At 39.5% G+C, this 24,372-nt stretch overlaps 1 protein-coding gene across 2 annotated transcripts in view; it reads left to right on the top strand.

Annotated features, from left to right (window-relative positions):
• The first annotated feature begins 8,009 nt into the window (after window positions 1-8,009).
• Window positions 8,010-24,372, top strand: part of LOC100120994 (orexin receptor type 2) — a 46,369-nt gene continuing 30,006 nt past the window's right edge. For both annotated transcript variants that reach the window (XM_008219488.4, XM_001604532.6), the window contains exons 1-2: window positions 8,010-8,893; window positions 19,729-20,372. In XM_008219488.4, coding sequence (XP_008217710.1) covers window positions 19,944-20,372 — 429 coding nt within the window. In that variant the 5' untranslated portion in view covers window positions 8,010-8,893; window positions 19,729-19,943. The remainder of the gene's footprint in view (window positions 8,894-19,728; window positions 20,373-24,372) is intronic.

The following is a 24,372-nucleotide window of genomic DNA, read 5'->3' as shown; positions in this document are numbered from 1 at the left end:
TTCACTATATAACATATAGTCGGTGTATGATGCTGTTATGCAATCGTCGGTGTATGATGCTGTTTTTTCGTAATAAAACGTATACTACAACTGCTATCGAGGTATGTAAAGGATAATTATATAAAACTTTAAATTTAAATAATAAGGCTTTCCAAAGAGACAATGCAAGGGTTAAATTCGTTTTAAGAAGATAAAAAGGACTCAACCCACGCCTTTGCCACTACAATAAACTACAATTCAATTATCAAACTTCCGCAGTCTTTTTATTTTCCGTCGACTCTCACCTCCGCGGCAGTACTTATATAACTCCACGCGCAACTTCACTCTCGAAACTAACGAAATTACGTAATTATATGACAATAAAAAGATGCCAAATCAATAAACTCTCCGCAGCAGCCATCAAAACAACTTTCATTCCCGAGACGGTAAAAAAAAAGAGATAGCAGACAGAAGCACTCCGTGATCCTAGACCTTGTCTGTGTGTATATATGGCCACACATTAGCTCTATATACAATATATCTAGATACATCGCACGCTATAAAAGCGAGTCGAGTGCAGCACTCATCGATTTCCGCTGCACACACAGCAGCGGTATAGTGCATCATCGGCCGGCAGAAAAGAGAGAAAAGCGCGCTGTTATTGCTTGCGCCGCACGTACGCAAAGGAGTCGCGCTAATCCGTCATCGTGTGTATACACACACTCGCACATATATACGTATACCTGCGCAGAGAGTTATACGCTTTATATATTATATATTGTATATAGCTGGAAACGCGTCGAGCATGCGATACATGTATTAATATGAAAATGACGACGACAACGAATAAGGGATATCGATTGCTCGAGAGGTGAACTACTCCCTTGCGTGCAAGTTGGCTCGCGTGGCCGCGCGCATTGTTTTCTCGACTTATTCACTCTCGGCCATATAACAGCTTATCTCGAAGCAGTTTTCGACTTCGAGTTTACGACAGCGAGCGATCTGCTGCTCTTTTATATAGACACGCGCGGCCGCACCGATGCACCTGGAGATTCGAAGATTTTTACGAGGGCAGCCACACTACGAACGAGTTCTGTGAAGGGAATGCAAATTTCTGCGTGAAACTCGAAGAAAAAGAAAGAGGCAGAAAATTTAAACTGGTTTTATTAGCAGGGATGATAAGCGGAGCCTCGAGCGGAGAGAAGCTTGCATTTTTAATTTCAATTATGGCGCCAAGTACGCGTGTCGCCGCTACCCGCCGTATGTCAAATGTTTGAACTGGAGTTATGTGAACTTTCAGACTAATTTTGCGCTGTAATAACTCTATGTAACTCCTTAAAGCGAGCTGAAATTCTAATTTTTTTTAAAAGGTTCCTGCGCTTTGCGAATACCTTATAGATTTTTATTAAAAATGTAGATCAAACTTTCTCGCACGAATATACAATAAAAATATTTCATGGAACGTTGCAGTGCGCTGCTAAATTTGAAAAAGCCACAGTGATTTGAATCTCTTCTGCGAATACTAATTACAACGAATTTTTTGTTTTTGCTTAATACCAACACGAGGCGCTAGGAATATTGAAACAGATCATATAGAGCCGCCGTGACTTGAATATATTATGAATTGCCTCGCCTAGCAGCGAAATGCTTCGGTATCATTCTTATCAAAAAATTGAAATTGCATTTTTTCACAACAAAATCAATCTAATATACTAAACTCTTTTCAAGCCGAATCGCAGCGTTAATCGACTTCGTACAAAGTTTTGCATATGTATTGCACGAAGAATAATGAACATAAAAGACAAAATATTTCACGATTGAACTTAACTGCACACATGCAACTTCGTGTATTATAATTAAATAAAATAACTCAATAAGGAAAATTTACAAACAATTATATATGAAGGCGCAGAATATAAGCAAAATTACTTTATGCTTTATAATAGCAAAATTTATCATGTCAAATCCAGTTTTCTCTTAAGCTCCTGCTTTCGTGTAGCTTTTGAAACGAGCATTTAAACTTCTAAATTATTAAACTGCGCGCATAAAAAGTTTTGAATCTTGCGCTCACGCCCACCTCCAGCAAAGTCGCGACCTTGACTCACTGGGCGAAAAATCAATCATAAGAAAATCCATCAGGGACGCAAATGTTCCCCCGCTGCTCTCATAGCTCAATTATCGTCTCAATCTACTTTGCTCTCGAAATGAAATTCTCGAAACTATATATATATAGGGCCGCAAAGAATCGGCGGCGACCGCTTTGTAACCACTTATGCTTTATATTCCGTGAGTAAATTTTTGTCTCTTCTCCCCGGGTCATCACACGAGCGATAAATAACAGCCGCAGCCAGTCGTGTATGAGTGTGTTTTATTATTTCTCATCATCTTGGTGTAGATGAGGCGCGTCTCTGACGCAGCGGAGAGTATACGGCAGAGGAATGCCGGTGTCGCGATTGCGATAATAGGGCGCGTAGGGTGTCGGTACGTGACGCCAGATGATGTATTGTTAGACGCTACACACTTGCGATGAGCGATCGCCGCTTATATTGTGATGTTTGTATACCTTAGGAGTGCGTGGCGCGCTATGAACGATTCGTCTTGAGTGGGCCGGAGTCTTTTTCACTGTGTTACGCTCGTATTTAATTAAATTTCCTCGCTCGATTTATCGACGAGATTAGGAGGGTCACGGCTATTTCAATCCGGATGGAGCAGTTTCGCTCTTGATCGCGCCGTGTGCAATTTTGGCTTTGCGTGTTATTGTGGTATTGATTTTAAAAGGAAAAAATAGTACGTGCGGGATTCATATAGAAACTTTTGTATCAACTATACATGAATATTTGACATGTTTACCAAGCAGATTTTGAGTTTCCAGTTGCCACATGAAAAAAATTCACAAAAATAGCTGAAATGCGAGGATAATTTTTTTGGAAAATCGTTTGCTGAAACCATTAGTGATTCCTTGGGAAAATTCAGCTCAGCTGATGAACCGGGAAATATTTTTCTAAGACTTATTCATAATAGAATTATTATAACTTTTGAAATTAATTTCCTGCAGACGTCTCGTGTCAGGGATTGTCAATAATTAGTCTTCGATTCGCGATAATGATGGGTCCGTCAGTTATTATTGCTTCACTTGTAAAAGTTCCCTGTGCCATGGGCGTAACGTATATGATGAAGTTTGCATTTATCATCTCTAATCTTTAAAAATAGGATTCAACCTTCTCTCTTCCATTATTCCTTGAAGTTTCATCAACATCTTAATAAAAGATCCCGTACGCTATTGTGAGTATTTTCAACAGCAGAACAAAATCTCTCGCGTTCCATGTGTTCAGTGTTTGCATGATTTATTGGCGGAGCGGAAGATTCAAAGCTAAAAGCCTTTCCGTGTTCGGGTCAATTTTTATGCCATCTAAGCATCGTAATTATGTAAGTATCGAAAACGCATAAAACTTCGCGCTTTAGCAATGCTTTATATTTTAGAAAAAAAATATTCAGCTAACAGCTCACCTCTCGCGTCGGTATGCTTAAACATTGCATTGAGAGGCGTTTTCCCAAGTATTCAATGGCCCAGATTCCCCCTCACATTACACACACACACACACACACACACACACACACACACACACACACACAAGAGAAGAATAACAATATATACGCATTAAAGCTTCTCTTTCCAAAGACTTGATGACCCAGCCCGAACCTGCGTATATCTCCCCTGGACACGGGTCATCATCAAGTCAGTCCGAAGTCGCGCATAAAGAACGCGCGCGCGAGATTCCGTTCTTTTTTTCTCTCTCGCGCTGCATGCATACAACTGGCAATTTCGCCGGATTCATTGGACTTGCTAATACGCAGTCCGCGCTCCGCTAGGCTCATCGTTTATATCCTTTTTCTTTCATCTTGATAGCGCCGTTCGCTGTCTCGTGCATGACAAAAGCTCAGTGTGTCCGAGCCCGCGCGCGTTAAAAAAAGACGCGTTAAAGAAAGAATAGACTCAAGTCTATTTCTCGTCTCTGCGACAATGTGATTCCGCTTGGGAATCTCGGATCTCGTCCGCGCGAAGGATATTGTAGTAGGGCGAGCAACTTTTGTGCTTGGCGTATCCTCTCTGTCTTTCTCTCTCTCTCTCTCTCTCTCGCAGCGGTTAATGGGAAAATGAGAATGATCAGGCCCGCGCGTCCGTGTGTGAGTGTGTGTTTGTGCGAAGCTCGCGACTACCAATGTATTTCTCGGGTTCGAAAGAGCGGTGGATTTTTTGTCACTCTTCTCGTCGGGCGGCTTCTTCTGGCGTGCTCGGCGCCTAATGTAATTTGTTTTGGCACGAAACTCTCTCAGCGAGAAACTGACAAAAAGTCTAATTTAGACGACTTCCAGACAAGTTCAAGATTCATATTTAGCGCGTAATTTACGGTGTTAACGTGCCCGAATAGCCGATGGGGACACGAATCCACGGTGATCTTTATCGAATTCATCATAGTCACGCGTTGATTTCCCGGTGTGCAGAGTTATATATACATCTCACGTGAGAAATATTTCAACTGATATATTGCAACGATTTGCATTTCTATACTTCGTTGATATAAAAGCGAAGCTAATCGAGAAATTATCGATAGAATGCCACCAGATGTGAATTTTTGCTATATAACAACGTTGAAGGTCGGTATTTACAAATTCTGAATAGCAGCACGCAGTGCTTTTTGTGCACAACAGTTGGCGCAAGTTCAACTCTCCGCGAATGCTGAACTATTATCTAAGCCAAGAGCCGTCGAAACTTTTTTGCACAAAGACTATACCGCAACTTGTGCGAGAAAACCATAGGAGTATAAAGCCTGCGTTTTTTGCCTTGTTTGTTCATCGAATCGTCGACGCATAATGCTACAACGCTTCTTATATAAAATAAAGTAGGATAATGGAAAAGAAGTATTTTTGGAGAATTTTGGAGCTGCAGAGATTAAAGCAAGCATGAATGTGAACTAGTTCATAAATACATGAAAAAAATTTCCAGTTAACACCTTCGCGCTCATCCATTTGAGTCGATTAATTGTTTCATAAATCTACTAGAATGTAGCTCTGCACACCATGGTGTGTAAGTCATAATAAACCCTATCAATTTCATTAATTCGAATTCCTTTCAAGGATGCTCTAGATCAAGCTATATATCTTCTACGTCGCGGTACGGTCGTTTATATTGCACGTTAAAATGATACTGTTGGAGGACCCGTTTCCTCGTGACTGCAAAGTGACGTACTGCTGCTATCAAGTGCAGATATATAATAAAGGTTGAAGTTGTAACAGTATATTTGAAATTTGCCACTTCCCACGGCTTTCGTAAAACATAAAACCAATTTCATTGCGAAAATTTATCGTTTTTTGTCTTTATAAAATATTTGAGAGAAAACAAATGACCTAATTGCAATGTAAAGCCCTCTAAAATCAACTTTCTCATTTAGAGTATTGAAACACGCGAAATATTACGTCTATCATTCTTTAGTCTTTTATTATTTGCTTTTGAAACCGCATATATGACCGTAACGTACATTTATCCAAAATAAGCTGGCTTTACCTGCCGATATAAATAATAATACATCATAATGCGCGTTATATTTCTAGTGACCTTATACATAAAAGCTTTAAAAAAAGTCCGAGTCGATTGTATATGTTTATTGCTAAAAAGATATTTACTACGAAGTTAAATAAGGTAACTGATAAAAGTTTACATCCATGTAAATTCGAATTCGAATATTACACCTCACACGCAACATTATTACAAAATCGATATGTTTCGGGTGTTACATATACGTATATACCTAATATACTTATCCACCTATGGTGCAAATGTATCTATTCACGCTACTTCGATTTATATAGCTTCCACGGCGACTCAAGCACGCGCATGAATATAATATATACAGACGCTTCCAGCTGAGCACTTGCTCACTTGACGTATATCAGACGTGTCGCCGTTTAAAATTGGTATTGTATATAATAGAGCAAGTGCGCGGGCCGAACATAGAAGCGGAAATTCAAAATCAAGTATTAATGGAAAAACTCGCTCTCACGCGGTTCCGACGGCAAGCCAGAGCACAATGGTTACATGTAACCGCGTTCCCTTGAAAAAACAGCAGAGGAACATATGAATTATTCCCGGCGCGCCTTTGGCATCAGAAAACTAGAAGGGCGCCAATCTCGCGTTTTTTTTCCACCTACGTGAGCGCGCTAAATAAGCCACTCTAGCTCACCGCTGCGAACATTCTTTTTCATCCTGAGAACGACAGTTCCGAAATAATTGAATTTCCAGCGAAAATGATTTTGCTGCGTATAGAAAAGTGCGGCACTACGCGAGCTTCCGTTTGCTTGCAAAGTACAGTCGTTATACGCTGGAAAACGTGTTTAAAAGCCGCACGAGATTTAATTGGGTTACGAGTCGTGTGCGCGCCACTGTAATTTAATTTGGAATATCTCGCACTGCGCTCTTTTCGCACATTTTAAGGGAGAGATCGCGTTTTTAATCTTCGCGATGAGTTCAACGCACGGCTTTTGATATCAAAACTGAAAACCTTGTTTTTTTTTGACTTATTTATTACTTCTTTTTAGAAGCTTTTCAAAGTAATATTGCGCAAGAAGCAAAAAATACATTTGTGTCGTTTACCTTCGATTTCGATGTATCCACCGTAAAGAAAGATGATATGTTCACTGACGTACAAGGGGACTCTATAAATAAATATAAGATTGACAGTAAACAGTGTGGAGTGAAAAACGTACGATTGACGGATGGCGCCAATTAGGTCGCAGCGGTACCCTATACATATTATCGTTAAATTATTGAAACGTAAATATATAATTAGTTGAATTCATGCTGGTATGTTTATAATTAGATTCAAATAAGACGATCTTGCCATTGATGTTTCGACACAGGTACTTATAATTATTTCGTATATCGCATAAATCAGCAAGATCGCGGAATTATTATTGATACATATAGTATAATTGGACGGATATAAAATATGTAATAAAAATTATACCATGATCAACTCGAGTTACTGTTGTTATTCAAAATACTGCGATGCTACATAACGCACCATTTTGTTTATTATGCATCAATAAGAGATAACCGTATTATATATTCATACTTTGCTACCAGCTCTCTTCTCTGTTTAGTACATATGCATTAAAATTCGTATCCACAGCAACATACGGCTCATATATTTATATACATGAACTGCATCATTAGTGGAAGCAAGAAAACCTAAGTTTTTGAAAAAACCTACCTTTGTTACCGACAATCAAATCGGAACCACTAGTGCACCGATAAAGCTAAACAAACTATACGATATGGTATTAGTATCTTATATTATATCCTCTATTTTATTTATATATAACTGTAAAAACAGTTGAATTAGTTTAAATCATAAGTATTCGCGGCTTTCCTACAATACGCTTTAACTAATTACCTCATATATTGTCTATATGATAATGCCTTTTTGATCATTTAACTAAAAGCACCTCTTCTGCAAAAAGAAAAAACATCATATTTGTCCAAACAAAATTCATATTCATCTATGTTAGAATGTGAGAAATGCCCGATGATGCAAATTCGACAAATTTCAGCTATTCTCTTTCTTATATATGTCAAAAAACAATGATGTATATGTAAATGTTCAGTCCATAAAATAGTTTATACCTGCTCCTACGTTGGAACTTTACCATAGTTAATAAAGCATCCCAACGCGACGCAAAACTTGCTCGCGTCACCTCGCGCACACCCGCGTCCTCCAAGCCAGCGGCATTTCAACGCTCAAGAAATAATAAATAAAAGTCTCCCGCGAATCCCAGTGTATCAACGAGAACCGAAAGAAAAAAAGACACCTCGGCTTTAATGTCCCGGAACGCTACTGCGTTACACCCAAAATCGCCGCGTACGCACTCTCTCTCTCTCTCTCTCTCTCTCTCTCTCTCTCTCTCTCTCTCTCTCTCTTTCTCTCTTTCTCTCTCCCTCGACGGAGGACGGTGTGTATGCGCGCTCCTCTGCGGAGCAGCCGCAGCAGCAGCGGTTCCCGTGTCGGCGGCGCTTAGTTTTGCCGAGTCCGCCAACGTATCCGGACACCTTCCCGCACACACGCTCGCTTCGCGGGTTTCGTTATTGTGCGAATTGCTACAATTCTATCCATCAGAAAAATCATCCGAGTGCAATCTTCGTCGAATGCGTTTCGTGCTGGAGCTCATCAAAATAAAATCAAATTTTGAAAGGGATGGAGAGAGAACAGTGATTCGTTTTTTTCTTTACACAAAAGTGAATTTCTCATTCGCGAGTGTTGTTACGTGATTCGAACGAGTGCAAAAAAATGCAATTTTTTCGTTCGCCACTGTTGTAAAAAAAAGGAGATTTCGCGTTGCGTGTTTCGCGCCGATGAGCGACAGCGCGGCCGTGTTTTATTCGGCCAATTTGAAAGAAAAGACGATAAAGAAGCGTACACATGGATATTGTGGCCGACGAGGACGTGATGAAATGTAATAAAATTTTAAAAGAAGAGACGATACTAAATCGCGACACTGCATGATTTACCAGCGCTCGCTTTTCTCTAAGAGGCTTGCTCGCGTTTTAGTGCAAGAGACATGTGAGGCCGAGCGCAGAGAAACATTAAAAAATAAAAGGTCGAAAAAGCGCGACCCGGAAGCAACAATCTCCTGCGGTACATATCAGAGGGCACGTTGTCGAGTTATAATCTTCGATTTCGAAATCGTATATAACAATAAGAGGCAACGCGATAAGACGACGGTCTCAGCCACCGATTGTAATTCAAGAGACGAGCCTGAAATCCAAGATCAATCGAGGATATCTCATTGGAATATACAACACTGGCGAAGATCGAGCAAACAAAGGAAAAAGAAATAGCAGAAGGAGAAAAATGTCGAGGTAATGAAAAACACTTTATTTCTGAAATAAAACAAAAATTATAAGGAAAGAGAACAAAGTTTGTGCATAGCGTTCGCGCGAACAAGTTAAATATTTTTCTTACAAGCCGAGTGCAGGGGATACTCGAGGAATGCATTACATTTGTGCGAGCGTCGGGATTATATATAGCGAGCGCAGCCACTTTAGAATTAGCGTCGCCTGCTATCACATTTTTCACGCATCTCCTCGAGAGTCAGGTCTCGTTAACCGCGCGCGCGAGCGATAACAGCAGAGAAACGCGTTCGTGCGATCGCTGCTGCAGCAGCCGTTTCTGTTAGACTTCCTTTTCGAACCAGATGCCGCTGTAAAACTAATAATAAAATTGAGAATTTCATAGCTTATGGCGTAATTTTTTTTCAGTTATATTTATTCTCGTTGATTTTCATCGCCCGTGCGAGGATAATGATATAATTGAGATTGAATTCACTACAAATTGATGCATAGATAATAATATCCTCATAAGATTTTGATGAATAAAGGGTGACTATTTTTTTCTTTAAAACGGCAGTCCTCTATAGGTTAATCAATATTGAGAATATTCTTGTTGCCTAGCTATACCAAAAGAATGTTTTTCTGTTTGTATACATTTTAAAATGAACGTACTCTACTCTGGTTTTATAACATCCCATACACGAGAAAAAAAAACAAGATAAACATTTATCAAATAAAATTTCTAAGAAATACGTACGGATAACTAGAAATACAAATAAAGACTATATTAAAACAGATAGAATTAATATAGATAATCGTTTTTCGCTCGTAACTTTTTATGCTCACAGTGTAGATCATTGCTTTCGAAGATCTGTAATATTTTAGTATTTTTTTTAAATGGGTAATACAAAATTTTGTCATAAACTGTTAAATCTATGGATATAGATAAAGCTATAAAATCCAGATAAATTAATTTTATTGAATATAATAAGCGCGAGGTATAGCTACGAAATCGATTCAATATGACTTCAAAAAAATTTTCACCATATTTTTTATTCAATGCCCTTCGTAAAAAAATGTTTATAAATTGATCGTTATCGAGAATATATGTTTTTTGATAGAGAACAAAAAAGTTAATCAATTTGATCATTTTATATGAGGTTGTTTTTTGTTTACCAAAAAATGCCTTTTTAAATTTTGATATGCATGCGAGTTTAACAACAATATCTATAAAAACTAAGATGAGAAGGGTGAATGAAAGGGTGATAAAAAGAAAAAATATGACCCCTGAACATGTCTCAGTAAGAATGATTCAATATTCTAATAAAAACAGCGTTTGGACACATACTGACCCCTATAAATAATTCTGTCAAATAAAAATTAATGTAGATTTTCTTATATAAAATTAAAGACTAATTTCAAAGCATTTTATGTTCAAGCGTTACATGTTATCAGCGGACGGAATGCGCAGCATTGTATTTGATTTAGTTTCAATTGAAACACTATTCTGATACTTTTTAACGATTAATTTCCTTTGTATCGTTCCAAATAAAATGATCACTTCCATAACATTGCTCACAGTTCAGCATACAATACTCAACGGCAATTAATAGTTTCGTCTCGTATAACGAGTCAGAAAGCAGTTTCAGATGAAAAGAGAAAATTTCTAAATTCCAACGATCATTGCGAACACGCATCCGCATTAATTGACGAATTCCCGGATAGAGATGCGGAAAGGATTAATCCGCACCGTTCCCTCGACCCGAACTCGCGGGTCTTCCAGATACTTACACGCTTTTTTCCCCGATCGCCCAGAGCTTTCGCGTTCGTGATTTCGACTATTTCATTCGGCTAATTGGAGAAAAGGGAGGCTGGCTTACGCCCGATGGGGGAGAAAACGTAACTAAGGACTTTCCGCGGGGAGAAAAGTCTTAAACGAATCCCAAGGCTTTTCCATACTATATCTAAAGCAGGCTGTTGCTACTTTTTGTCACGCTCCGGTGAACTTAGTAGTACATGCGGACTCTAATGCGCATTATAAAAGTACATTTTCATTTTACGTACGTGTGTTGAGCTTGCGTTTCGCTATCGATCTTCGGGACTCTTTTTTACGATATGGCGCGAGTACAGCGCGTATGGACGCGAATCGATTGATTTCGATGGATTGTAAACAATGCCATTAATTCCCGCGATTTTATCGACTGCCTTGCATGCCTTCGCGCAGATGTTTGGAATCGTTCTTTTGAAATTCCTCGATCAAAGTGCGAAGTCTTCGTAAAAAGCGCAGGTATTTTTTGATCAATCTCAAAGGGAACTTCAATAAGGAATTACGTGGGTACGCGAGAAAGACATAATCGCTTCCGCTAATCAGAAGCTATCCGTTTAATTAATGCGCGATATGATGAATCATCATGTGGGGATTGTCGCAGTAATGCGGCTGAGCTGCAATCGTATAATATCTCGTCATAATGCCAAATCTCTTGAAGCGGTAATAATTCTTTCTCCGCGCGCGGCGCAGAGACGTATATTAATCATCGTCGACGCATATATAACTCTGATGCATAAAATAACGGATTCATATATGGTTCTGCGCTCGCCTATGCGATATCCGACGTGATGGAGCTTATAATTGGATTTCCTTGGAACGAGTGGAAAAAAGCATCGTTTGTTCTGAACCTCTTATACGATATATTTATACGAGCCCTTATTCTCTTTCTCAATTTCCTCGTCGAAGTAAAAAATATGAATCCCCCCTTTGATTTATATCCTTCGTGGCATCAGCGGTGGTACATAAAAATCCGTGAAATGCGAAAAACGTCGCCCTCGCTGTACGCGGCTCTAAAGTTGACAATTTATTTGCAGCTTGTAAAATTTTTATTCTCTCTCTCGCCCGCGACCAATACGTATACATTCAACTCTCGCCGCCTACGTAAATTCGCGAAGAAAACAACTGAGCATCAATTGCCGCGACTTTTCACTACGCAAGAATTCGAACATAAAATCGCTCGCCACCGAATAGATTCCATCAGACGAAATAAAACACCTCGGTAACAGCGGAATAGCTTCTAACGCGAATATATATAATCCCGTATACATCAGCATCGCCACAAATAGAGCGAAATGCATTGCGCCGAGTCAGACGTATACATATAAGTCTCTTGAAATGTCCGACCAAAAGGCGCGTGGTAGATTAAGGACTTCGGTTTGCGCGCGGCGCTCATTTTTGCTTGTGTACATCGTGGGGTTTGCGTTATTACTTTCCACTTTTGTTCCGTGTATACTATATACTGTTACGTGCGACCTATATTCTTCCGCGAAAATATGAGAACGATTTACGCCTAGCTATCTCTCGTGACGCAGATGATGTCTTGAAATGCGTCAAAATTTGCGCTGTATCGTTTGCAACAATGAGCTCTGTATCTCATCGACATTCCTCAGTTGTTCGATGATTTCTTTCGGATATTAATATATGTTTGTTCTCATTGCTTTCGCATTATTATACCAATTCACGCATGTTTCAAATTTCAATTGTTTTCAAATACTAAACAAATGTTCACAATTCAGCTAGTGTTTGCATTATTTAAATCCCGTGCGTTATGTATATAACCAGCTTCGATTCGCGAAATGCATTACGGTTATGAATGTGAATTGAATATTTTGGGAATCGCGCGGTTTAAACTTTCATATATAATAATTCACGCATCAGTGTTTCGATTGCGCTTACTTGCGCACTGCTGTATACCGAACGATCGTTTTTCTTAAGGAGAAATTACATTATAAGTTTCAAGTTTCACGAAATTTTATAAAATTATTCATCCTCGCACGATCCTCCTTCCTCTTCTCTATGCAGCAGCGCAACTTTCGTCGTGTCACACACTCCCCCACGAGGCTGCGACGATTCATTACAGGACACGTCGATCTCTCAATTCAAATTCAGACATCCGCAGTAGTCTGCACACGCAGGCTCTTTTCAATCAATCACCTGAAAAGGAAAATTTTTCAAGCCGATCCATTGAGTCCCGGGTACAGTAGAGGCGGTAAAAAAGCCGTGTATTATTAATATAACCGCGTCCAGCGCGTGGATGCATACGGTATATAGAGTAGACGACTCATCGCGCGCCAAAATATTTACGCTCGCGTCTCTTCGATAAATCCGTCGCGGGGTGATTTCCTTATCGGACATGCCGCTCCGGGAAAAGTCACGGCGAAGGGGGTCAATTAAATTCGTACCGGAGACAAGATTACGTCAAGTATGTCGCTATAAAGTGACGCGCGGTTCTCGAAACTTTTCCCTTTCTACTCGTCGGTCTCTTGTTTTTCTTTGTTTTTTTTTTATTATCGGACGGCATGACGATGAGAATAGGGCTTCTTCGGGATTGAGGCGGGGAAAACACGACGACAGTAAGATGAAAAGATAGTAGCCGAGTGGGAAAACGCCAAATTTACTTAAGAAAGTTACTATTCTACACGGAGAACAATTAGTTCGCGTATAGTGGAATGTTTACGTCGTGTTGCAATTCAAGGTAAAGCGTCAGTTCATTATTTTTTTTTATTTTCGAATTTCTAAAGCACGAAATGACACGCCTCGTCATGCGTCTTTCAAAACTTTTGAAAGCTGCAGGTGTGTGCGCCCACGATTAAGTCTCATCGCTTCAGCTTCGAGTAAAGTTTATTCTTCTCGTAAAGATGAAGCAATGAAACTTAGTTTCTTCGTCTGCGGATATAACGCGTAAGTATATGACCGAAAGATAAGCATCAGTAGGTCTTTGCACATAGCGACGGTTCTATATTGTATGCGTTCATCCTACCGAGCAGCTAAAATTTATATTAAATAAGCTATGCGTTAAATTTCAGTGAAGAGGTCGTAACCCTTCTTAACGTATACATAATTACCCGAGATACATAAACAAAGGGTTCTTAGAAAATTTTCCTCAACCCTACCCTTTAGCACTTCCACCTCCTTTTATCGCTCGTACACATTATTAATTTCTCCAAAACTATATAACCAGCCAAGAGAGTAAACGGCGTATTATACAATACAAGCCATCAGCGAGCAGCCCGAGTCTCAAGTGCTCAGCAGCAAAGGACACAAGACGTTGCCAGCCTACTTTAATTAATTACGCGAGAAAGCCGACTTACACGAGGTCAGCGCGGATGCGAAAATACAATGTTTAAGGAATAACGATGAACCGAGAGAGGCGCCGGAGTGAGGGTGGAACGCACACTTTCATTAATCACGCAGCTAATGCCGGCCACGCGTGCGACGAACACATAAGTTGGGCGTGAGACGGACGGAGTATATACTTTTAAATAGCAGTATACAAAACTGGACAAAAGTTCCAAAGAATAGACTCGATTGTGAAATGATTTTCTCGTTCTAATTAATCTTGTGCGATTGTGTTTTAAAAAAATTCTATAACTTTTAGAAAAGTATGATATCGAAAAGTAATTTGGTAGATAGGTACATGCATAAAAACTGACTTTTACTACATCTGGAGCTTTGAAAAATTGCTATTCCGAGTAATGAATTTATTTTGGAGTGTATTTTGTCCGGAAGTCTACAACTTTATTCTATAGTGTCAACACTGAACAGTAAAAGTAAAACCCAAGTACGTATAAAGCCTTGCGAGACTACAAAGCTGAATCGAATTCTTCCTCAAACCACAGGCGGTCTTCACAGGGCAAAACTCTGTGTGAAAGTAGTGGATAACGATATTAGAAAACCAATAACACGGTATAAGAAAAATCTTCTATGTTTCTCAAAGTTTGCCAATCGTGGAAATTCTTGGGAAACGACCAGCGTATAGTGGTCGGACTTGTATCTGTTCAAGGGACGAAAGCTATAAAGTGACATGAATGCGATTAATCTATTCGCGTTTTGAATGAAATTCGTTCGAACAGCATTTTTGATTCTCACTGACGGTTATAAATTTTCGATATACGAGTATCGAATATCATTTCAGGGATTAAACTAGTGTAGCTTTGGATAATCAAGTATTTCTCGCAGCGTATCTATAAACATAGATTCGACGAATAGTTTCGTTATATGATATATGATATAACATGATCTAATTGTAGCGTTGAAGTTCCACTAGTTAAATAATTCTCTATCACTGACAATCTTCACCTATTCTACATCTCGGCAACTGCAGGTTGTTGGATTATACCTCCACGTAACTCCAAATATTATAGACTCTTTCTGAAAAACACGACGAGGGTCTTCAAAGTAACTCTCACGGCTAAGTTTTCAATGAAGTAAAGTTCGTAAAAGCAAAAGCTTGTAAAATTTTAATATTATTATATGCATAATATTTATTTTTTAACTTATTAGATTTTTATCATTTTCATTTATCTTCCAAAGCTACTATTGACATGTGTACATCCCGTGTCTCCACAATGAAACAGCAATTCGTCACAATATATTTATTCAATAAAAAAGTATAGTTTTTGGAGCCGATGATTGGTACAAAAATATTCCTTTGTGGGTCACGCGAAAACAGGCTAACCAAAACAAAAAGCATCGAGTTCCACTCCAGCTAATCTATGTCCAACAAAGTTCACAGATCATCAGGTCTTGATTTCCCTAGCTACGCAGACGGCGCGCGCGCCCGCATTCGTCACTTTTTAGCGCTATTATTCGTCGTACCTTCGGGCTTGCGTCGCTTGTTCTTTTTCGTCCATTTTCTCCCTCTTCCCCTGAGATTTGTTGTGCGCCGTACCATATACCTACTCCGGCTGCGGTTACTCCTGCGTGGCCCAATTTATTTCTCTCTTGTTCGGACGCGTGAGGTGTAAGCGCGGAACGACACACTCTCTTGCCGTCCGCGCACTTCTCGTTATCCTTTTTACCTCATTCTTTCTTCTCCTTCTTTCTCGGCTACTCCTCCCCTTTTATACGCGGCGCCTAAATGGCCGGACGCGCACGGTTTCGGCTGTTATTTCCCTCTTGCTCTCGGCTGCAGCTTTATTTATCCGCCAACACACGGCGTGTCCCGTTGCTCGAGCCGACGAAAGTAGACAGGGAAAATGAATGGAAAATTTAAATCTATCCGTTCTCGACTCGTTGATGGGATGTATAGGCGACGCTCGGCATCGGCGATCGCTATCGTTGCCGGGAAATCTCATTAGTGGGTGATAAACGGCCCGTTAGAGACCCTTCGCAAGCTCTGTCTTTTCTCGCTTCCTTATTTTAATATTACCGCTCGCGCGATGCCCTTCTTTTCTTCTCTCTTTTGCCTCTCTGAGGTCGAAAGGAGATCCATCCTCCTCCGCACCCTTTTTCTTCTGTACCTGGCGCGCGCATGTATATATGTATAAAAGTATATGGATCGAACGGCTGCCTGCCGTTACACTGGGCCGAACTCGAGCCAACGCTACACGTCGAAAGGCATGAAAAAAGAAACAACGACGCACCGAATTTGCGCGGGTGGTCTCTGGGACAAAGTCGTTGGATCGTTATTTTCGAGGGTCGTATTATGGCACAGCTGAGGTTACGCGCCGCCGTATTGTTTATACGTATACCGTGTGTATATAGGCTCGCAGGCTTTGCAGAGGCTGAAATTTATTGGACAATAAGTAGATGAAACATTGGGAATATAAGAGAATTATTGGCCAGCAAAGAATACGCTCGTAAATCTAACGGAATGGAGCACGTTACGATTTATTAAATTTTATTTTGCAGCTTGAGACGCTACACGTATGGCTTTATGTAATTAAAAAAAAATTTGCGTACACCGTCAGCTATACATGTTTTTTACTACGGCGGGTCTTAAGAGCTTGAAATCGCTTTAAGTAACGCTATTATATTTTCTATTTTGTATAGGATTAAAGCAATTCATATATTTATCAGAATTTGTTGTGATCAGAAATTTTACCGCACCCGAAAATTACGGGTGGTATTATATGGAATCGCAGTAAAGTTTTTATATAGCATTACCAATATAACAAGAAAATAGTATTCCAAACGCAATTAAGATGCTATATTTTGCGCTTGGGAAGAATGTTTCGAAATCTAATGAATGTAACAGCACTATAGGTGATATAACGGCAAAACGATTGAGCTTGGCCTATATAGGGTTTTATGTGAAAAAACTTCGGTCCCTCTAACGAACATACATACCGCACACACAGAATTTTATGGTATTCTTTATACTCTTATTACCACCAACATTTGGAGCATAAGTATACAAGAAATAAACCTCATTTAGCACTTGTGCGCCATACAACGCACCCCATCTCGTGTTGCAACTAAACAGTATAATGAACATCTGCTCGGTAAATATTGTATCGAGTTCAACGGAAATGTCTTGCCGCACTGATGGCTTACGCGCACATATTCACTCTTACTCTTGCTTTTTTCGCGGCGGTGCGCGCGTAAATAAATACCCGCGAGGGATTTAGGTAGAGTATGAAGGCGCACGATCATCCCTATAGTAGGCGCACACTCGACTATTTTTAGCTATATCTAATTCATGCGAGCCTCGTCGCCGAGGCACTTAACTCATCGCTCGTATATTGGCCCTCGTATATTTGCACGGATTTTTCCCCGCTCGTAATTTCCACGCACGATTGGTTTTCGGCCAGTTAGTTTTCCCCTCTCCCTATACTGACGTTTGCTTTGGCGCCGACGAGAGCCATGCGAGAATCGCTTGCTTTGCTCTTGAATCCTTCAAGTGCTTTCATTATTACGCCCTTGTCTTTTTTCTGCAGTCCTTTCCGAAAGTATATGTATATCACTTTTGCGGTAAAGCTATTCGTGGCTGCTGATTCTTCTCTTGGAACATACGTTGTGTTTTCGGTTGTTTCCAGGATTTTCGCTGTTACATGGCTGCAGCTCCTCGTCTGTATATATGTTATTTAACGATCATGGGATTAGCCGTAAGCCACTTTCTGATTATGAATTATAAGAGTATAAAGAGGCTGTGAGAGTCAAGATTAAACCTTTATAAAAAGTATGCATAGCTAATACCTTCATTTCACTTCAAATTCGATATTAATTTAAAATTCTCCGCGTTATGGTTGTACTTAAATGCCTGCAATGGTTGTATTGATTGAATAATTTGTATCCTAAGCACTAAGTATAAGCTGGTCTGGATTGAAAAGATTGCAAATAGTTACTGTAATAAATAATGTAATGCTCTGATTCTCATAATAATTCATCAATCATGCTGAAAAAATCAACGTTTCTCTTTTGTGAAAATTAATTGACGCATTGATATTCGTTTTCAATAAAAAAGCGACTGTTTTTTCAATTGAAGTCAATCAATAACTCTATTTCACGAGATAGAAGTTTATGACAGGTATAATTGTTTTACGATAAAAATGTATTTTGTAGTGAATAAAATACATATTTTTACAGTGTATTCCCTGTAAATACATTGTATTCGAACAATACACTTGTAATATAGTGTATTCGCTGTATTCCCAGTATTCCGGGAAATACAGCGGAATCGACATCGATTACTTTGAAAACATAAAGAAAGGAATATCATTGCCTAACGTAACCTAACCGATCGATTTTTTCGGAATATACTGAACATCAAAGCAATGTAAATCTCTATGCGTCATTAAGCTGGTAACATCATGGCGAATGTGCGCCTCGCCGGCCGCAGCGAATTCTAATAAAGGCGGTTCTACGCGATAAAAGTTAATATTAGTAGGAGTCTCGTGCGCACCGACGTTTATTTTCGCGTGTCTTCCAAAAGCGCTCTCTCACACTTTCTCTCTTCCCAGCCAACTAATAAACGCCGGTTGCCGCATACTTAAGTACCGAACGAGCTGCTTTGGATATTGCAGTGTGCAGCAACAGCTGCTGCAAAATTCGAAGCACCATGGCGGAGTCTCTTATCGGTGCCCGTTATCGTACGGCCTCGTGTACAGCTCGGCTTGTTGGTGCAGCACACGGTGGACGCTGCGATCGCGCTACCGATGCTCTTCGCCGATGGCACGAAACGCACATGGTATAAAATGCCCCCAAGGCTCCTTTCGCATCGTATTTGTTTCTATCTGAAGTTTTTAAATCTTTTCCACCAGTGATTAATGTCGAACGGCAAGTTTTTTTACTAATATGGGAGAGGCCTTATTATAGAGTATCTGGGGTCTTCCGCATGTTATAAGGTGGGATTGAAACAGATTTAGATTTTAATAACTTAGTCTTTTACGACACACAAGTAGATAGAAAAATATTAAATTTGATGGTTATTAGTGCGGCAGCGATGGGTTGCTATGTAGAAACTTGTACTGAGCTTCTTTAATTACACGATAGTAGTTTGAAATTCAGAGAAAGTACCTTTTGATATTTTTTAATGAACCTTTTGAATATTTACAATTTTCCTTTTGGCAGACATGTGCTTCATAAATATTTATGAAGCTAACGCCCTGTCGACGAGTTAGACAAAATCGACAGAATCAGTCAGCAGTGAATTTTTAGTCAAGTCAATCAGCGCGACCTCGTTTCCAAACAATTTTTTTTCTCAACTTTTACTCTTCTTTTTTCATTGTCAAGCCAGATTGATCATATCCTTTTTACTTGCATCAAAATCCATGTCTAGTCGATCAAATTTGACTTCCTCCAAGCTAGAGGAAGCTTTGTATGTTTTTTCGGAATAAAAATGTTATAAATATTTAATTTCAAAGGTTGATCTTTAAGCAATCAACTTGCAACTAAGAAATTGTTCAGTTAGATTACGTAAAAAAATGAGATGTATTCTAGAAAAATTATCGTTTAGAGAGTAATAACGAATAATCGCGAGAGCTTCTCGGGAAAAAATTATCTGAAAACAACGCTGATGTCCATGAGGATTAGCTATTAAGCTCTCTACACACCAGTCTTTCCTACTAATTTTAATACATAAATTAACTTTCAGAATATCGGGTATTCCAGAGGATGCCCCAGCAGAGAAGAGAGAGCCTTGATAACTGCTCCTCTAAATCCCAACGGAATATCTCGGAAGTTCTCGATACCCTCGCAAGCGAGTCCTGATCTCGAAAGCCGATCAACTTTGCTCTGGGGTGGATAAGAGTTTCTCGAAACACCCGACATTAAAGCAAGGCTAGAAAAATAAAAATCTCGAATGTGAAGATGGAATCCCTAGTGGTCACGGCGCTGACGTTCCTGGCGACCTCGGCGAGCGGGGAAACGAGCGAAGCCGAGGACGACTCGGCGAACGACTCGCTCGACCCCGCCAGCAACTGCACGAACAACCTCTGCATATCCGAGGATGAGTATCTCGACGAGATGCACGCTTACATCTATCCGAAAAGCTACGAGTGGGTGCTCATCGTTCTCCACTGCATCGTCTTCATCGTGGGCCTGGTTGGCAATGCTCTAGTGTGCCTGGCAGTCTACAGAAACCACACGATGCGAACTGTCACTAATTACTTTATAGTTAATCTTGCGGTAGCTGACCTGCTCGTCATCATTATTTGCTTGCCACCGACGATACTCTGGGACATCACCGAAACCTGGTTCCTCGGACTCATGCCGTGCAAAATCGTACTTTACTTGCAGGTGAGTGATTCCTTTATTCATCGATTCGCGAAAACGTGTGACTTTACATTTGCTTCATTTGAACGGAAAGAAATCGATTTACGTAAATAGGTCTTCGTAGCAAACTGCAAGCAGGATTGGAGTATTAGATTTAACGAAAAACATCATTTTCAACGGAGCAGAAGTTAGAACGATAAAATCAAGGGTCTTGGTAATACAATTTTCAAGCTCTTTTCCTGGTATGACTGCACGAGCAAAACTAATCCTTTTGGCATATTCTTCTTGTACTTTAAGCTCTCAAAATGTAATATGGTTTTCAAAGACGAAAGCCCTTTTAGCAAGATTATAAATTCATTTTGTAGAAATCAAACCGATGGAGATTATTACAATATAATTACGGCAATGTACTGTGTAAATTGCAATGATTTCTCTGAATCGCTTATCTTTGTCCCATCAATTTGCTTTAGGTTCATAAAAAAACATTTTATGTTCATAAAATATTTCGGTCATCACTGAAGTCATTACGGTAGTTTTACATCAATGAATTTCATATTATGCTCTCATTCTATTAAGTCGACAGTAAATCTTGCTCAAACAAGTAATTGCAAAGTTCCTGCTACGTAAACAATAAAAGTGTGATCGAATATGCGAATTAGCATTTTAAATTGAGTAATCTGAATTTTAAATTAATCGTATCCAGTAGCACTATTTCTCTCGAGTGTCTTGACGGCGCTGTACGCTGCAATAAACCAAGTGCGCGATCAAAGTCTCGCTATTTTTACCGGTACTTCTAACATACTTTAATTACACTTGATGGATATTCACGCGATAGGAGTTCCATTTCGATTATTAAAATATACGGCAGAGCTTGCTGAATTTTTTTTCGGTCTCGCAGTTACAATGAAACCGTACGAAGTATTTTTACAAATGAATCAATGCACAACAATTGATTTTTCAACGTAAACGACAGCATAACAATATGTTATTGTTTCATCGCGCAATAAATTCAACTTTTATATACAATTATATAAGATCTCGTTATTTGCTCGTCGTATATGGCAGCGTGGATCCATAAACGCATTCCGCAGCAGTCATCAGGCATCGAATAACGCTAAATTAATATTTATCCAATCATTAACTAATAATTGTACATGGCAAGCTCGCATCAAGCCTACTATACTGAAATAATTTTCACTCAAAATTCCCCCGTATTAATTGAAAATAAAAACGTACAACTCGACTCTTCGCTTTTTCTTCGGCTCGGACACTCGCACACCGAAAATTGAACGCGCCATATCCCTCACGTACAAGGTACAGCGAAAAATCTCGCGTGAGTGTAACGCGGCCGCTAAAACAAATTGAAGCCTTAACCCGCAGACAATGTAGGAGATGAAAAACGTCCGCATGACGGTGAAATCGCTGGCTATAACTCCACGTTCCTGTAGCATCAGGCGAATAAAGCACCATCGCAGCTTTGCTGCTGCAATGCAAGCCTCTCGCGCAACGTCTCCTGAAGCTGCGGCACGTATGTGCGCTAAAAGTTATACGAGTAGTCGTTCGAACACGCGACCTTGAACGTGCCTCTGCAAATTCGAAAAGTGCTGCGCGTATGTATTAATCGATGATAGCGTCTGTCACGTGCGCCGTAACTTCGTTCGCGGCGCGATGACCGCTACGCGTTCTGAAATTCCTGCTGCTACTGCCACGTGTTGCTCGCACGGATGCGTTTATTGCACGCGAATATCGTCAGAGCAAACGAGGAGGGAAAGACTCGATAAAAGTACGACTTTTTGCTCCGCGATATTTCTTGAGATCCCTCGGTGCTTTACTGATGTGTCAAGCGCTTATATTTTCTTCTTTCGCGCGAGGCTCTGGGATTACTAGAAGTCAATCGCGAATTCTTTCCGGAAGTCGAATAAGACGCTTATGTTTGTTTTTGTCACAGCATTTTTTCAGATTACTATATTTTCTTCGGAATCCGCAATCATCCTTCCTGGTATACGATTTTAGGAAAAATTGAATACTTGCAACATAAACTACAGGAGCTTTATACATCGGGCTATACTTATGCGTGGACGCGTTGTACTATAACTCTTACGCATATAGTGATTGATAAATATTGAATTGTCGGAAATACTTTTATTTATTCGATGAAAAATTGAACGTTCCCCTGGTGTGTATACCACACGCTTATACTGCCAAGCTCAAAAATACATTTACTCGCTGTCTCTCTTTCTGCCTGAATACCATCCGTGCACTGTAACGATTCTAGATGCAGCACGTGGGAAGATCTCGAACGGCGTTTATTTTCGCACGCTTCGATGCTCAAAGTTTTCGAAATGAGATATTTTTCTTATATTGTGAACGCGTGTAAGCGGGTTATACATAATGCCAAGTCGCGTGTGACGCAGACTAAATTTTTCGGCTTATAGTCAACGGAGCTGTTTATACTCCATAAAAACGTGATATTATTTATGATTTTGAAAAAAGAATTACATGGTTTTCGCGCCAAGCGTCTATTTTTAACCCGAGTATTTGCTCGAAAAAATGTTTCTCATATATTTACGCATATTATTCAAGTGCGATTGACTGCACTCGACAATAAAACGAGAAATAGATTCGGTCATTGCTTTGTAGGTACGCACGTCGGTACGTGCCTTGGAACACGTATTATGATTCATTTAATCGGTATTACACGTTTTCTGCGCAGTTTGTTCAACGATAACTTTGCTTTGCGGATGTTGACCTCCGCCAATTTCGCTCGTTTTATATACATCGTAAAAGAACTTCATGCTATCGTGAATTTCACTTTGAGATGTCCCCAAAGTTATGTATATATGTGTTTAGATTTTAAAAAACTATGATTTTTCTTATTATTGTTATTTATTGTTATTTGCATTTTTTGCCTGTACAAAACCTTTCATCCAGCTTGCCAAGAAGACAACATTTTGTGCGTAACTATGCTTACGAATTTTATTACAAAAGTTAAGCCCTGAACGATAGTACTACATAATTAAACCATAAATCAAAACATTTTTTCGCTTTTTAACACTTAAGAGAAGCAATAAATTTGTATTTACGGCCCTGAGTTGGATGTGTCTGCAACGGTCATTTCCAGGAAATCAACGGAATAAAAGTTCTTTGCAATTTAAAGTTTGTTCACGCAATGCAATATTAATTATGCTCCAAATGCATGTTAAATGGCGATATTGTTGTATGAAAAGACGTCTCTTCCCGCATATACCGTTAAAAAAAACGTTACTAATCAAAGATGTGAAAAAAAATCTAATGACTGGTATACTTGAAACATGAAAAACATGAAACCTGATATATTTATCTTGGCTAATTTGCCCGAGAAAAAGACAATACTTTTATAGTACTTACAGTGCAAGGCTGATGAAACGAAAGCGTAGCATTTTTCTTCAGTTTGCAATTTTCGACAGAACGACGAGCGTCAAATCGCAATATATTGTTTATATTTTTTAGAGGCATATAATCTAAGTGATTTAAAAATTGACTTTTAGCAGAAGACGCGCGCTTTCAGGGAAAGGCTATAAAAAGGCCAATTGAAAGGGATGTACGAAGGAGAAACCAGAGTTCAAATCGCAGTTTGCTAGATTAAGCCCTGGGAAGAATGAAACGGCCGTATAGCGCTCGTAGTGGAATAAAATATGATAAAGCATAAAGAAAAACGATAAAAATGTGATTGGGATGTTGTACGAAATTACTTTCAACCTAATCATGTATCTTATTTCTTGTCTGCTGCAACTAGCTTTTATTTTATTTCATATAACAAACCGTCGCAGCACGCAAAGAGGATCAGCTTGTCTCACAATGAAATCAAATAAAAATGACTCTCGTTATTCCACCTTATCAAAGAATCCAGATATTGAATTGATGTGTCGAAACTTGGAAGATGAAAGCTCTCTCCTGAAAAGAGTTTCCGCGATAATATCCAGTGCTAAGTAGTTTGTTTGTGCATACGTCGTAAACTCTTACTCCCTAACGCTTAAACAGCCAA

The sequence above is a fragment of the Nasonia vitripennis genome, chromosome 2, assembly GCF_009193385.2.
Source record: "Nasonia vitripennis strain AsymCx chromosome 2, Nvit_psr_1.1, whole genome shotgun sequence".
In the NCBI taxonomy this organism is placed as follows: domain Eukaryota; kingdom Metazoa; phylum Arthropoda; class Insecta; order Hymenoptera; family Pteromalidae; genus Nasonia; species Nasonia vitripennis.
This window is presented reverse-complemented; position numbering and strand designations above follow the sequence as displayed.